General features: G+C 40.4%; 1 protein-coding gene across 6 annotated transcripts in view; it reads right to left on the bottom strand.

Annotated features, from left to right (window-relative positions):
• The window catches only part of LOC118641604 (CREB binding protein), a 149,398-nt gene that overhangs the window by 42,289 nt on the left and 90,863 nt on the right, over positions 1 to 16,246 (bottom strand). For all 6 annotated transcript variants that reach the window (XM_036278906.1, XM_036278910.1, XM_036278904.1 and 3 more), the window contains 10 exons: positions 12,241 to 12,483; positions 9,807 to 9,909; positions 9,361 to 9,510; positions 8,175 to 8,292; positions 7,453 to 7,624; positions 7,080 to 7,124; positions 5,379 to 5,503; positions 4,315 to 4,503; positions 2,188 to 2,589; positions 485 to 664 (listed from right to left, as the gene is read on the bottom strand). In XM_036278906.1, coding sequence (XP_036134799.1) covers positions 485 to 664; positions 2,188 to 2,589; positions 4,315 to 4,503; positions 5,379 to 5,503; positions 7,080 to 7,124; positions 7,453 to 7,624; positions 8,175 to 8,292; positions 9,361 to 9,510; positions 9,807 to 9,909; positions 12,241 to 12,483 — 1,727 coding nt within the window. The remainder of the gene's footprint in view (positions 1 to 484; positions 665 to 2,187; positions 2,590 to 4,314; positions 4,504 to 5,378; positions 5,504 to 7,079; positions 7,125 to 7,452; positions 7,625 to 8,174; positions 8,293 to 9,360; positions 9,511 to 9,806; positions 9,910 to 12,240; positions 12,484 to 16,246) is intronic.

Raw genomic sequence — 16,246 nt, 5'->3', positions numbered from 1 at the left:
GCCCTGGTTGGTTTAGGTCAGTGGTTAGAGCATCAGCCCACGGATGAAAAAGTCACGGGTTCAATTCCCAGTCAAGGGCATGTACTTGGGTTGCAGGTTCAATCTCCAGCACTGTTGGGGTTGTGCAGGAGGCAACCAACTGATGTCTCTTTCTCACACTGATGTGTCTCCCTCCCTCCCTCCCCTTTCCATTCTATCAGAAAAACATCCTCAGGTAAGGGTTAACAAATAAAAAAAAGTAAATCTTTAAAAGGTTATCATTACAATTTTAGTTTTCGAAACAATGTTCTCCCAAGCCCTGCATTTAAAAAAATAAAATATAAGCCAGTGTTCTTTATTTCTGTCAAAAACAAAACAAAACCCATACCTATTTCTAAAAATAAATAACCAATCTGTTTTTGATTGTGGGTTTGAGTAGCAAACAGATTAAAGAGGATGTTAAAACAAAAAGCAGGGATATCTATGATGGACCCCTGGCACCTACCGTAGACCCAGGCTCTCCCTTGGCTTCACTGGTATCAGGCTCGGTGTCCTCAGTCTTGACCTCACTCTTCATTTCCAGCATTGGTATTTCGGGTCCTGGCTGCTGAGAGTTGGTTTCAGCACTGGTTACTGAGGATGGAGTGGGTACCCTGTTCTCAATGCTGGCTGCTGCCTGGGAAAGCTGTAGAAAAAAACAATCATTTATCTCTGTTAACAAAACAATATAATGATCTTAAACTCTGTTGCTGCTCACCCAATATACAGTTTTGTGTTAACATTTCTCAATACTAACCTAATAAGCACCCCCATTTGAGAGAATGAAAGAAAAAAAGTTCAAAGAGGAGTTCTAAAGGAAGACAACATTAGGCAGAAACACAACTGACTTCTTGCCAAGAATACAGAGATGGAAAAGCAGAGCTTTTTACATGTGGATATAAAATTGTTTTCTGCAAGTTTTCTACCTAAGCCACAGAATCTCCTATTTTAAAATTAATTCCTTCCAGTAAGATCATTAATGTTTATGGCTAAAGGCTGAATTATCAATATATAAGTATATATGTAGGAAGGGAAATAAAGTGCCTATATGAAACAAGAATATATAATTAACTTGCTAACTGTAAGAACAGTGGTGGCAATAGTGGCAAAGGAATAGACAAACATTAAGAGAAAGAACCACTAAAAGAATTCTAAAATTTCAAAGTCTTACCCAATGCAGTTTAAAGTAAACAAACAAAAGATAATACAAAATTAGAAAGGCTTTGGAGAAATACAAATGGTAATGTTATCTTGAAATTGTTGGGATTAATTTTGATTATTTTAGAAGTAAATACCTTCAGTCCCCAAGAATAAAGTTAATGTATTTCAGGGGAGAGGGTTTTCTAAGTTAGACTGGTAAAAAAATGGGTACTAAGATTTTCATAACTGGGGGAGGGAAGTAGAGGTGACAAGAGAGTAGCCTCAGGTCCCTGGGTCAGCCCAGCCTAGAAAAGCACACAGATTGGACACTCCCGGCAGGTCCTTGGAAGACTGGGCAGATCTGAGTCACAGGAAACACTAACTTGGGTATGCCATATTGTCATAAAAAAGAAAAGGCTTCTAGTCTGAAAACAAGGCTGATAGGCAAGGTCAAAGCATACACAATCAGGAACGTGACCACATCCTTATGATGTTAGGAGAAAAACTACCAAAACTCAGAAGACATCAATCTGGGACAGATAATGGGAAACAGACTTCTCTTATTTATAGGTAGTTTTAAAATTCTACAGAAGACTCATATATTATTTCTCTATAATTGCTGATTTTTGCAAATTCATTTAATTAGGGAAGATAATTATAAGTCATGTTCTGCCAAACAACCTTTGAAGCCAATGTTGGAAACAAAACACAGCTGATTATGGTTCTATTAGAGTGCAGTTACTTTTTGGGGTTATACCAACTTTATGACAGAATTTAAAAAAAAATCTTTACTGATTTTAGAGAGAGAAAGAGAGGACTGAAGAGAGAGAGATTTGTTGTTCCACTTATTTATGCATTCATTGGTTGTTTCTTGTATGTACTCTGACTAGGAAATGAACCTGCAACCTTGGCATATGGGGATGATGTTCTAACCAATTGATCTGCCTGGCCAGGGCCATCATGACAGATTTTTTTATGGGAAAGTTCTCATAAGAGTCTCAGACGAAAGAAGACAACAGAGAGACTCACCGGCGTGCCAGGAGGCTGGGCATGCACAGGCGTTGGCTGTTGCTGCGATGACTGAGGGGTGGCCACAGATGGAGGCTGAACTGGGGTCTGAGGCTGTGGGGTCACCTGGGATGCTGCCTGGACTGTAGGGGTGCTCTGGGCTTGACTAGCACTGGGCACTGAACCAGGAGTCGGGGTAGGAGTCTGACCGGAAGATGACACAGGAGTTGATGGCTGGGTGGGAGCTGCTGGCTGGGGAGGAGTCATCACAGGTGCTGTTGGATGCTGGAGAGATGGCATGCCAGCAGCTGTGGAAGCAGGAGGTGGCGTTTGGTGCAATGGTGACTGTGTCACTGGTGGGCAAGGCAGCTGGGACCCAAGCATGTTCAGAGGGTTAGGAAGAGCAGCACCAGGAACCTGTCCCTAACAGAGGGAACAGAGTATGTTAAAATTACTTCCCCCATTTGAAAATGTAGCAACAGATTTAAAGAATTAAATGCATGAAAATCTAATCATGGTTTCTTGAAGAGGTCTGCTGGTTTCAGGGCCATGTTCCATTTGCAAAAATTCATCCAGTTGTACACTTATTATAATGTGCACTTTCCAATAAAGTTAATGCTATGATTGTTTCTTTTACTTTGATTTATATAACTGTTGAAACTTCTGGTTTAAACAAACATATCCACTCAACTTACTAGCTTCTTGTTCCATAATATCCACTCACAGCTTAGACAAACAGAAAAGGTATTTATCTTTGTTTAAAAAATAAGTTGTTGAAATATTGAAATGTTTCAGTGCAATGGTCTCAACTGAGAACATGCTTCAGAATACTTGTAGACCTTTGAAAAAGTGATTCCAAACCACTGGTCTAGAATGAAGGTCTGAAAACTACTGCCCATGGCCAAACACAGCTAAGCTGCCTGTTTGTGTACTCAAGTTTTATTAGAACATAGCACACCCATTCATTTACGTAGGAATGAATATGGCTGGGCTACTTTTGCCCCACAACGCTGGAGTTGAGCAGTTAAGACAGAGTTTATGTATGGCCCACAAAGTCAAAAGTATTTTCAGGACAAATTTGCTGATTCCTGCTCTAGAGCAATGACATGTTATGGAAATTAAGAATTAGTGAATAGGCATTTACTATTAGTACATCTAGTGTAGTCAATTACTTTTATTCAATATTCCTTTATGTTAAAAAATTAAAAACAAGAACTTCATCTTTTGGGGGAAGATTCAGCCCATTTTAAATACGTGTACATATATAAGCACAACATTCTAATATAACAATTAACAAAAAGAAGTATAAGGCAGTAAAATGAATTGAAAATAGTTCTCTTCAGCTTTAGACTGACTGAGTAAAATCACACTGAATAAGAGGACAACTACTCAACCGATCTAGTTGGCCTGACTTCACTTGGGCAGTTCAGAGACAGGCAATAGGATACACAAATCAAAACATTAGCAATGAACTCATGGGATCCCTTCCTTCCTTACTCTTTAAAATTCAATGTCTCGCCCTGGCCGGTTTGGCTCAGCGGTTAGAGCATCGGCCTGCGGTCCGGAGAGACCCGGGTTCGGTTCCCGCTAAGGGCATGTACCTCGGTTGCAGTTTGTCCCCGGCCCCGGTTGGTCGTGCGGGTGGCAACCACTTGATGTGTCCCTTCACATCGATGTTTCTCTCTCTCTCTCTTCCTCTCTCTCCCTCCTGCTCTGTCTGAACAAAAAATGGAAAAATGTCCTTGGGTGAGGATAAAAAAAATAAAATAAAATAAAATAAATAAAAAAATAAAATAAAATAAAATTCAATGTCTCTCAGGATTGCATATGAAACTTAGAATTTAAAAGACACAAATAAAAAACCAAGAAAAAGACAAGAAACCCAAAAATCAAAATGTAAAAGTACACAACCAAAAAACCTACAAACCATTCCACTTTTACATGAAGTTCACCCCAAAATGATAAAAGTCTTTCTAAATAAGGTAAAAATTACAGGATAAAATGAGGAAAAATTCAAGAGATGCTAAAAGATGAAAAGATCAAAATGAAATGTGTAGAGTTCTAATTTCCATGAAATAAGTAAGACATTTTCAGGTTAGTAGGAACCTGGGGCAATATCAATGTAGGTGGCCCAAAGGCAAACGGTACCTGTGACACGCCTGTCTGGGCTGCTGGTTGCCCCAAGCCTACACTGTTCACACTCATTGTCCCACTGGATGAAGGGAACTGGTTCTGCGGCAGAAACTGGTTCTGCGCAGGCGTCTGGGCCATCATGTTGTTTGCATGTGCACTCATCATGTTTGGAGGCTGAGGCATTCGGGAAGGAGAAATGGCCATCTAAAAGACAACAAGCATCATTGAAAGTTTAGAGGACAAAGGCCAAAGTATTCCAGATAAACTAAAAGAGCTAGAATTCTTCAAATCCTTCCTCCCTCTCAGGAAGAGAAACACCACTCACTAAGATCTTATAGCTCCCAGGCACTTTGCCAGCTTTCTCATGCAAAGTCTCTAATGAGTCGGCTTCAGATTGTCCTTTGGATAGAAATCAATAGCGTACTACAATTTAAAGTTCAAAATATGCCTTTATAAGTTCTTTGAAGCATTTAGAAAGCAGCCACAGGAGAGTAAGCTCTAGGAGTCAACAGACTCTGACAAGTCCCTCTCGGCACAAATCTGAGGCTGCCTATTACATCTATAGAACTCCATCTTCTCAACGAGTCGTAAGCCCCTATGAATTTGACATTCCAATAAAAATAAATAATGGTCAAAAAATTTTCACTATAGCCCTGGCCAATTTGGCCCAGCAGTTAGAGTGCCGGCCCACGAACCCGAGAGTCCTGGTTTCAGTTTCCGCTAAGGGCATGTACCTCAGTTGCAGTTTGTCCCCGGTCCTGGTTGGGGCCCTGTGGGTGGGAACCAGTCAATGTGTCTCTCTCACAGCTATGTTTCTCTCTCTCTGTCCCCCTCCCTCCCTCCCGCTCTATCTGAAGATAAATGCAAAAATGTCCTCGAGTGAGGAGAAAAAAATTTTATTTCACTATAATAATGAAGACCGAGAGAGAGGCAGGGGGAAGAAGAAGGAAATAAAGCATAACCCAAATCCAAAGGAACAGGTACTATAGGATTCTAGAAAGTCTACAATTGCACTGCTTATAGAATTTTTCTTATTTGGGCAAGGCCTTCTGAGCACAGCTAAGGCAAGCAGGACTTACCCCTGGAACGGAGCCCATGCTGTTCATTGGGACAGAATGGTTCATGGGGGATGCTGCGCGAGGTCCCATTGGAGCTGGTGGCAACTGTACATTCCCCAAGGACATCGGGTTAAATGAATTCATCCCTGTAAATGTATCCACAATGGTTCATTAGGAAAAGCATCTACAGGAAAACAGAATTACAACTTACCCAATAAACTCAAAGCAAAATAAGATGGAACACATACACAACACATACAAATGAAATCACCCAGCTAATCAGATAAGATGGTTAAGTAACAGAATTTTCATACCTAGGAAAAATGTGGTGAGGGTGGTATGGTGGGCGTGGGAGTGGGAGGTAGAGCAGAATTAGGAGATGAGGGTAGAAAGTCAGGTAAACCACAAAAAAACACAGCTGAGGAAGCATTGATCAGCATGTCAGCACACTGAAGGAAAAGCATCAAAGCAACTAAGGAGACAAAACTACATCCGGAAGGTGTTCTCACCAACCACGGAAGAGGTGTTAACTAAGGCTAGGGCATCAGTCTGAGCCAACCTCTCACTAACGCCTTCTGGAGCATCTGGCTTCCATCTTCTCTTCTGCAGGAAGCCCGTTCTCATCCCCCCCACCCCCATCCAGGCCTCCTAGCTCTTCAGCTGGGTTTATATTTATTGTTAGAATCTGGGATAAAACTCAAAATATGGTTTTAATTTTGCAAGCAAGTTAAATGTTCAGAAAGCATCCAAAGGTGGCCAGTTCTCAACCTCAGCCTTCTCTCTACAGACTAGAAAAATCTCATTTTCGCAGTACCTTTGCTGCCCCTGGGCTGCCCACCGTCCGCAGGAATGTCACACCATGAAAGGCACCTCACTAGCCGCTAAGCATTTCTAGACCACGGCCTCTCATTCTTTGTAATTTTCCACAATCCTCAGTAAACTGGTTCCTCTTTAATATCAGTTTATCTACCATGTCTTTTTCAGTATTCAGTAAGATTACTGCAACTTTAAAAATGACCTCTTCTCCCCTCCCAAATTACTCTAATAACACAACCAAGCCATGCTTTAGAATCTTCTGGATAATGTCACCACCTTATTTCACAACCTGCAAAAAACACCTTACTGTTCAAGTATCAATTAGACAAAAACTGTGAAAGTTTTGAAATGCATCTTGTCCCCAAACTACGATAGCTTCAATCAAGCAAAAACCATAGAATTTCAACCTGAGAACAATCTTTAAAAGTTGTTCAGATCAGCTGCCAGTACCCCAGCCTGATGCAGACTCTTGTGAGTACAAACCTTCTTGGCTGGTCTTGACTACCTGCACTCACAGAGCCCAAAGCAGCCACTGCACTTTCCCCACCTCACCCCCAGTACTGCTCACTGCCCCAGGACAGGCCTGATGTTCTCCTTTCACACAATCAAAAGTGTTTCCTTCCCTCACCTACAATGCTTTTTTTAATGAGACTCTTCCTAAAAAGTAATAACCTCTCTTGTCCACGAAAAAAAAAGGGGCTAAATTCTGCTTTTGACCTCCTTGGAGATCTTTCCTACGATCTCTTAATATTCATACTGTCTGCGGAAATGAGTTCTGCTCATCAGCAAAAAGGAATGGAAAAGAAGAGCTACAATGAAATACAGAGAAAAAGAGGAAAAAAACCAATACACTTTGTGGCTGTTGAATGGTAAACCAAAATATGATTCACGGCAATAGTTAAATACCTTGAGAAACCTGCATGCGATTCACTGGCAGGGGCATGGGTCCATCTATAATGGCAGAAAAAAAAAAAGTTATTTAAAATAATTCTTGATTTAGGAATAAGGAATTTTATCTTAAGTACTTCAAACATAAAGAAAAACCAGTCAACAGGTCCCAAAGCACTGTGCATTCTGATGCCAGCAAACCCTTTAAAGGGTCTCTCCATGAGAGAGACTCAATGTCCAAACACAGGCCAATGCACAGTCTCCAATGTATCAGTCTCCAAAATGTGGGTTTTCAGAGAACACAATTTCATATACTTGAAACACACACTAAACACATAAGAAAAATCAAGCAAACAGACTAAGGGCTGGCAGAAAGACATGAAGTCCTTACTTGGAGGTCTCACTGGTTGTGACTGGGGAATCCCAGGGGGCTGTGTCCCAGGAGCTGGTAAGGCTGGCTGGTTACCCAAGATGCCTTGTTTGTGTAATCGTGACCTCCGTTTTTCTTCTAGCTCTTTTTGTATCTTGTAAATTTTCTCAGCTAATAAGTGATAGTATTCATCCTGAAAAGCAGTAACATTTACTATTAGACAGTTAAAACTGTAAAAAATGAATTTGTATGTTCTAACAAACTAATAAATTTTTTATTATTAAGTACACTGGCAAAGGTAAGTATTCAACACTTCTAACTCATAAACCAAAGGCCCAAATTCTTGTTGAACTCCTAGTTACATTACAGGACTTAATAGACAGTAGGTAATAAAGGCACATTTCATTTCATTCCACAGCTGAATCTCTTCTTGGATATTCACTGGTGGTGGCAGTAACATAGTACAAGAATTATAAACAACATCCACATGGACGTAGACATGACATACATAGATAAAATTCAATTTTGTACACCTCATGTACCACTGTAGTGGTGATTTGTAGTAAACTAGGAGAGTTGTGTAGAGACATCATGTCTTATCTGCTAATGCTCTCTGGTTAGCCTCCTCAAGGTGATGGGTGTACCCAACTAACATATTCCCCATTTCCAGACAAGTAAGCCAGACTGATGTAGTTATATCTACTGTAGGTGTTATGCAGGCTGGAACATGTATGGCAACCTACCCGGCTGTTGGCAGATTCATACATGTCCCCTTCCACTTTCTTAGCATAGGCCACTAGGTTCTCCATGCGGCGATCCTTCAGGGCTGCAGGGTCAGGTGTTGGGAAGATGGCTTGGACACTAAAAGAACAACATAGTCTATCAACCCACTCTCAATATAATATCAGTATCTTGCCATTTTATATGTGACCTGGAAAGAAAAACTCATTTACCTATGTGGGTGATACACTATTGAGAGAAATCCCAAATATCTCCTGCCTAAGATATGAGTACACAAATAAAGTCATTCTCTAGAGACTATACTAACCTATTGATTTATCTACAAGCCCAACACAATATTTTGCTATTAACAATAAATGCTGGGTCATCTCAAGAATAATATAATTTTTTTTATATTTAATTTTTTTTTCTTTATTGATTTTAGAGAGAGAAGGAAACATCGATGAGAGAGATCACTGACTGGCCGCCTCCTGCATGCCCCCCACTGGGGATTTGGCCCACAACCTGGGCATGTGCTCTGATCAGGAATCGAACCAGCCACCTCTCGGTGAGTGGGTCAATGCTCAACCAACTGGGCCACACCAGCCAGGCAAGAATAATATGACTTTGAATTCTTACTTTTTAAACTACTTACTACAAAAATTTTTGGTTAAAATAATAAAGAAAAAAGAAAACTCCAAGGGAACTGTTGGTTAACTTTGCCTTCAATGTAATTTAACCAGCTCAAGAAAGTTAACTATTAACTTTCTGTATGTTCGCTGACTATACGATGGTACTATCATGCCATCTGTATCCACTAGGCCCAAATTCTCAGGGGTCTCCACAACTATAACTTTGAGCCATAAAATAAGGCAAAGCTTCTGAGCTAATCCCAGAGTTCAGAGGACATATCTGGCTGTGTTGGGAGTGGCCTCTGTGACAAGGGTCATAGTTCATGCTCCTCTGCAGGGTAGAGCCATGAATGCTCTGATGCCCCCCTCTGGGGATGCAGAGTCTGGGATTCTCTGGCCTGCCAACAGTGGCTATGGCTTCCTAAACAAGGATGTGACTCCCTTCAGATGCTAAAGTATTATCACTTAGGACCACTCAGGAATTAAATCAGATATCAATGAAATTGCAAAACTGTCACAATGCCATCAGCCACAAAATACTTCCATCACGTGAATAATGGATGAGGTGAGAACGTACAGTTTATGCACTAGATGGCTCCGCAGGTCCTGGGTGACATGTTCATGCCAGCCTTTCCTAACACCAGTACTGGAAGGAGGTGCTGCTGCTGTTGGTATAGTGCTGAGGGTTCCAATGTTTCCAGAGTTTGAGCCATCATTCATCAGTGGGCTAAGGGAAGAACAAGAACACTTTATCCACTTACTGAAGTGACTCAAATGCACATCATTTAAGTAAGGCCTTCAACCATACAAGACTTTTAAGTTAGGAGACCCAAGTGATATAAACAGAAACTATGTTCTCTTATCTGTCCTACATTTATAATTAAAAGAAAAATAGCAAGCCCCCACCCCAACTATTTTCTCTACTGCACATTCAGAAAGAATCACCGAGTTTGCTGTGATTACCAGCCCACTTTCATGTGTCACTGCCACTCACAGAGGAGTCAACTGAAACATGGGTCTTACTTTGTGGCCCCAAGGGAAGTTGGAAGAGCTGATTCTGAAATCAAGTTCGGTGGCTGCTGATCTGTTGTTATTCCTCCTGCTGGAATGTTCATTGGGTTATTTCCTTTAAAGACAGAAAAAAATCAATTCCTAAATTATAATATACACTTAAGAGTTCTGATAACAGATAAACAATAAGTCACCATTAAGAATAAGCAATTCGCCCTGGCCGGTTTGGCTCAGCGGTTAGAGCGTCGGCCTGCGGTCCAGAGGGACCCGGGTTCGGTTCCCGCTAAGGGCACGTACCTCGGTTGCAGTTTGTCCCCGGCCCTGGTTGGTCGTGCGGGTGGCAGCCACTCGATGTGTTCCTTGCACGTCGATGTTTCTCTCTCTCTCTTTGTTCCTCTCTCTCCCTCCCACTCTACCTGAACAAAAAATGGAAAAATGTCCTTGGGTGAGGATAAAAAAAAAAAAAAAAATTCTTTAAAAGAATAAGCAATTCTGCCCTGGCCAGTTTGGCTCAGCGGTTGGAGCATCGGCCTGCGATCTGGAGAGACCTGGGTTCGGTCCGGCTAAGGGTATATACCTCAGTTGCAGTTTGTCCCTGGCCCTGGTTGGGTTGTGTGGGAAGCAGCCACTCAAGGTGTCCCTTTCATGTGGATGGTTCTTTCTCTCTCTCTCTTCCTCTTTCCCTCCCACTCTATCTGAACAAAAAATGGAAAAATTTCCTCGGGTGAGGATAAAAAAAAAAAAAGAATAAGCAATTCTTAGTGAGTTATAATAATAAACACTACAGCAGGAACTCTAGGAGATATATATATTTAATCCTCACCTGAGGACATTTTTCCATTTAACTTCAGATAGAGTGGGAGAGAGGGGGAGGGGGGAGGGAGGGAGGGAGGGAGGGAGGGGGGGGGGGGGGGAGAGAGAGAGAGAGAGAGAAACCGAGGTACGTGCCCTTGACCAGAATTGAACCCAAGACTCTCTGGTCCACAGGCTGATGCTCTAATTGCTAAACCAAACCAGCCACGGCGGGAGTTATATTTTCAATAATGGTGATTGACTTGTACAAGTTCAGTTGCAGACTCCTTCCCACTGTGCTGTAAAACTAAAATAAGACATTTTTATGGAGGCTGGATGGCATCATAAGTGTACTCTAAGGCTATGAAGACAACTAGAAATGATTCATTTTAGATTCAGATTTTGATTCTGGTTTCATTAATATCATGACCTAAACAACTAAGCTAACTTGTCACATATATGTGCCATCAATTTTGTTTGCATATCAGAAAACAAAACCATAAATATTTAGTGTAAGTTAAAAACATAAAAGGTCAATTTGTCTATAGTATTCATTTTACAGTATAAGGGAAGTTAATAGTTTTATCCCAAATTAAATCATCAACAGGAGTGGAATTAGATTAGAACTCAGGTCTTATGACTCTAAACCAGTCTCCTGGCCAGTAGACATTAGATATGCATTAGGTCAATTGTTTTCCAAAAAGCAACAAATGAGATGTTTTCAACTGTCATTTACAATAACCTTGATTTAACATGAATGACATAACTGCTTGGCTTAAGCCTAAGTTTGAAAGGACAGTCAATTTAAAGAAAAGTATTAAGCAAACAATATGCAGAGGTGGCCAAAATTGTGGAGATGTGTAAAAACAAAAGACCAAACTGGCAAATAATGGGTTAAGATTATACTAGGCAATACTAATACACGGAGAAGGCTGAAACAGAAGAGATTTTCTGAGACTCTTGTTAACCTGTCCATGTCCAAGCTGGTCACTTCCAACTGTGAGATAACCCATAATTAAGACTTGATAGAAATAGTAGACCATCTACAAGTTCTCCATCAAATAAATGGTCTACTGGGAGTTAATTCAAGTGGTGTAACTATAATTCTAACTTGTGAGACTTGGCATTATGAGCCATATGAAATGCCCTTTATGAAAATTCCAGACAGAAGTGGCACAAGAAAATGTTGGTTCACTTGCAAATGCTCTTCTTCTTTTTTTAAAAAATACCTTTTCTTTATTGATGTTAAAGAGAGAGAGAGAAATAGTAACATCGATGAGAGAGAACATCGACTGGCCACCTCCTGCATGCCCCCCACTGGGGATCAGGCCCACAACCTGGGCATGTGCCCTGACCGGAAATCAAACTGGTGACCTCTTGGTGCATGGGTTGATGCTCAACCACTGAGCCACACTGGCCGGGCAATGCTTTTCTTTTTATAAGCCTGTAACACATACCATGCATTGACACGGTTGCCTTTTCTTGGAAATTTTCCCCCCAATTATTTAGATAATACCATCACCATAATATATACATATATTAATTTGAATTTAAAGTAAAAACAATAACTGAAAACAGCTTCTGGTTCCAGGAAGACTTGTCATTCCCACTGCTGCATTAGCACAAAGAAGTTCTCAAGAGTTCCTTCACGTACCTAGGGGGTTGAGAGTCCTCATCTGCTGGTGAGTTTGAGGCTGTGCTGGTTGCTGGCCAGGAACCTGAGGCTGCAGCTGCGTCTGGGGCTGGTTCAGGTAGGGAAGTCCAAGAGCAGCATATGCTCGCTGCATGGAGCTGGGGTCTATAGGATTTGGGTTACTTAAAGAAGTAGCATTCTGCTGGCCTGTACCAACAGAACCAATTGTGTTCTGAATTCCACTAGCTGGAGACCCCAGGATAGCTATAACAACAAACAAACAGACAAACAAAAAAGGTAAGTAAAAGGGAGAAGTCTGTAAATTATTTTAAAACTATTGAGAAGTAAAAATTTATCAGAAGACTACGTATGTCATGAAACATTAGGACAAGACTACCAAACAAGGAGGTGTAAAGAGAGAAGGATCCTATTCTATTCATCTATTCTGCACGCCAGTAGTTGAGGAGCAAAAACACTTAAAAAAAAAAAAAATCCAAGCTTCTCTCTTAGAAAGTAACAGACCATAATAACAGAGATCACTTAATAAAAATTAATATGTGTGTTTGGTCATCAGCCACCACTGAGATGAACTAAGAGGCAGGCATTACACTGCTGCTGCCACGCCCCCTGGGTCCTTCACTGCTCACCTGTAAAGGTACAGAAGGATTACTAGAAGGAGCAGAGGTGATACTCAATCACTTATAAATAAATGTGATATGATGTTCTAAATATCAAAAATCATAATTCCTTGAAACTTATATGTACAATGACTGCATTACCACCACACCTTTCTTTCCTAAGAGTTTCCTATGCAGGAAGGCACCATGCTAAGCTTTCTGAGTATGTAAAGCTGGTCAAGAAGGAATGTCCTTGACTGACTGACTGACTGATCTAGTTGAAATTAATAGATAAAAAAAGGTTTGGTGATTCTACAAGGATTTTAATTTACCCAGGTGTCACCGCAGCGCCACCAATATTCAGGAACTGGATCTGCCTCCCACAGCCACCCTTAGCTTCTCTAAAGGAAAATCTGTGGCAACATAAAAAACCTCATCCCAAGAGCTTCAAAGTTAACTGACAGATGACACCAAACTTGCAAATCCTTGATCATTCAAGTTCAATTCATCAGTCCATCTGTCCATTCACCTATTCAAATGTTCTTATTTGGTGAACACTTACTATTTATTCCTATTCTTAAGAGTTCCTTTCTGTCCAAATTCCCCAAACTTTAGAGCCATATTATAAATAGCAGCTGCTAAAATTGATACTATAACATATGATCTTTAATACATAAGACACTACACATTAAGGCCTTCTTTCAAAATCAGACCATGATGTGTAAGAGTTATATTCTCACATTCAAGCATCAGTGCAACTATAACATTAACAACTCAAATATTTATTAGAGTAACTTAATTAAACCAAAATGTGTAAAACAACTTGGTAATTACACATTTCATACTATTAACTTTTCTAATAAATATATTCAGATCTCAAACTCATTAACACTCATTAGTCACAATTACACACACCAACCGTTTATTATAAATGAAAAGCTATTCCAAGGTGTACTTTATGACAAGTGTGTAAAATAAATCATATACAATATCTTAATTTTTCTAATAGTATGTCCCAAAATTTTAAAGATGTGCCCATTGTACTCTTAAAATCAATGTGCTATATTTTCTAAAAGTACTATGATGTAAAAAGGAAAGTAATACTGGTAAGATGATTTATTTTTCTATCACCTTGTGATATAAGAAAGAAGATACCCAGACTACATTTGTTACACATAATGATCAATTGTGGAGAGAAATTAAGAAAAACACAAGGTATGTATATGGCCTTCCATTTCTGGGTGAAGATGAAATAGTTGTGCTTTAGTGAAAAGTTCTATTATATTCTACTTTCGTCCACACTTCCCCAAATGCCATCCTTTTAGCCAAAATGCCCCACCTTAGAATGAATGCCATTCCTAAGTCCAAGGTCACTTCCAAGACAGCCAGAGCCTCCCATGGAAGTTTGTGTTTGTACTAAAAAGCATTTATTTCCTAAATATAAAAACATTACTATATTTAAAAAAAAAAACATATACCCATCAGAAGACATTTGGAACTTGACATTTCTAACAACCAGAGGCAAGGAAAACAAAGTACAAACAAAAATGTCTGACATTTAAGCATGGTTCACTTTGAGTCCAAATGCTAATAGATGACATACTACTTCAGGGTAAGAGAACACGGACATTTACAATAGAGGTGATGGTTGACAGAAAGGTGAGCTACCAGGTAAAAGCAACCATAAACTCTGTTTTGGGGGCTCAAGATGTTACCACTCCTCCATTCACATTTTCCTGATCTTTCTCAGGCAGCAGTCATCTTCCCTGAATTCTCACATCACCTACTGGATCTCTACTTCTCTTTGGACATCTACACTTCACATGTTCACTTGCCCACTCCACCAATTAAATGAGTACAGACTATATGTCAGGCACCGTGCTAGGCTTCAGGATATAGCATGAGCACAAAGCCTGCACTCATGAATCACAGAGTCAGTTGGGAGAGACAAAAGACTAATCACCTAACAAATGTAAAATAGCAGCTCTGGACAGTGATGATCATGCTCATCTCATCTTCCCTGTATATTCCCTGAAGGTGGGACCAACATTTGATTCATCTGGACTCTGTATGTCGAGGTGCTAGCACAGGGCCTTGTAAACTCCCCTTCAGAGTTCAAGTGAGCTGTACCAGTCTAGCAGAGTGACTGGCTTTCCTCAGACAGCCTCCTCTCCCCAGCCCTGAGTTCTTCAGGTTGAACAAAAATTAAAGAAGTGCTAAGAACAGCAATGCTTCATCTGGCCTTTTCGAGAACGAGGCTTTCCACATTAATCAATTGACTAATTAGTCAATTGACGTTTACTCCCTTAAATGTCAAAACCTCTTGTTCTTTATACCACTTTTACATCTTTTTTCTTTTCTTAGAGCTATTGCTATACAGTTCATACACAATCAACTGTCATGTCACACAGTATTGTATTAGTGGCATTCCTGCTACCAGCACATCTTCAAATCACTCCCGACAACTCCACTGCCCTTTTGTTACAGCTTCATCAGGAGCCCATGACCTATTAAATAAAAGGCTATGTTTCATAATAGTCTATTTCCAGGACTCACTGTCCCTTTTCATGTAGATCCAAGGCAATCCTTCCCTAGTGAGCACAAAGATTGTTCTACTGTAGGTTCCATGCATAATATACCCTACCAACTTGCAAATTCAGTTAGCCAGGAACTTCAGTCCACAATCATTCTCAAGAAAACTGAACTCAACTGGAAATCCAGTAAAAACTGACATATTAAATTCCAAAGCTTTGTCAGGGTAGTGGGAGACATACCACAAAGCAGGCAAAGCAACTACTATCTAATCATTATTAAGATTTCTATTGAAAAAGTTGTGCTGGAAGTTACTCCAGCCTGCACACATTTCTGCAGAGTTGCTCCCACACGATGCCTTGAAGGTGCCGTGCGTGTCAGGCCTGCCTTCCTTTCCACCATATTCTTGTGCATAGTACAGGACAGGATAAAAGAGAACACCCTGGTCCCAGTTGCTAGGCCTCCCATCAAGCCATCACTGAGTAAGAATGACAAACCCTCCAACAGGTTTTCTTTAGAAGCTAAATGACTCAGGAGGGGGCAACACTATGTTACCCAGAAGAGCAAGGACAACACTATTCGGATCAAATATATAACCAATGATTATTTGGTACATAAATCAGGGACAAACAAGCCCATTGCTCTGTCCCTACAGACATTTAGGTTCCACTGCCTCCTCTGCTCCCCACAATCACAGTCTGTCAAAAGAGGTGTGTGAGAATCTCTGAAGAGCTCTCAGGTGGAACAAGAGCCTGTTCAACAAACACTTACTGAGTAAGCACCTCTTTAAGAATGAAAGTTTTAAGGAGGTAGAGTTGGACTCAATATCACGTAGAAAGGTATTTAAAACAACCAGAGGTGCCTAAAATTAGAACAAA

Source organism: Molossus molossus, unplaced genomic scaffold (genome assembly GCF_014108415.1).
Source record: "Molossus molossus isolate mMolMol1 unplaced genomic scaffold, mMolMol1.p scaffold_m16_p_3, whole genome shotgun sequence".
Taxonomy (NCBI): domain Eukaryota; kingdom Metazoa; phylum Chordata; class Mammalia; order Chiroptera; family Molossidae; genus Molossus; species Molossus molossus.
This window is presented reverse-complemented; position numbering and strand designations above follow the sequence as displayed.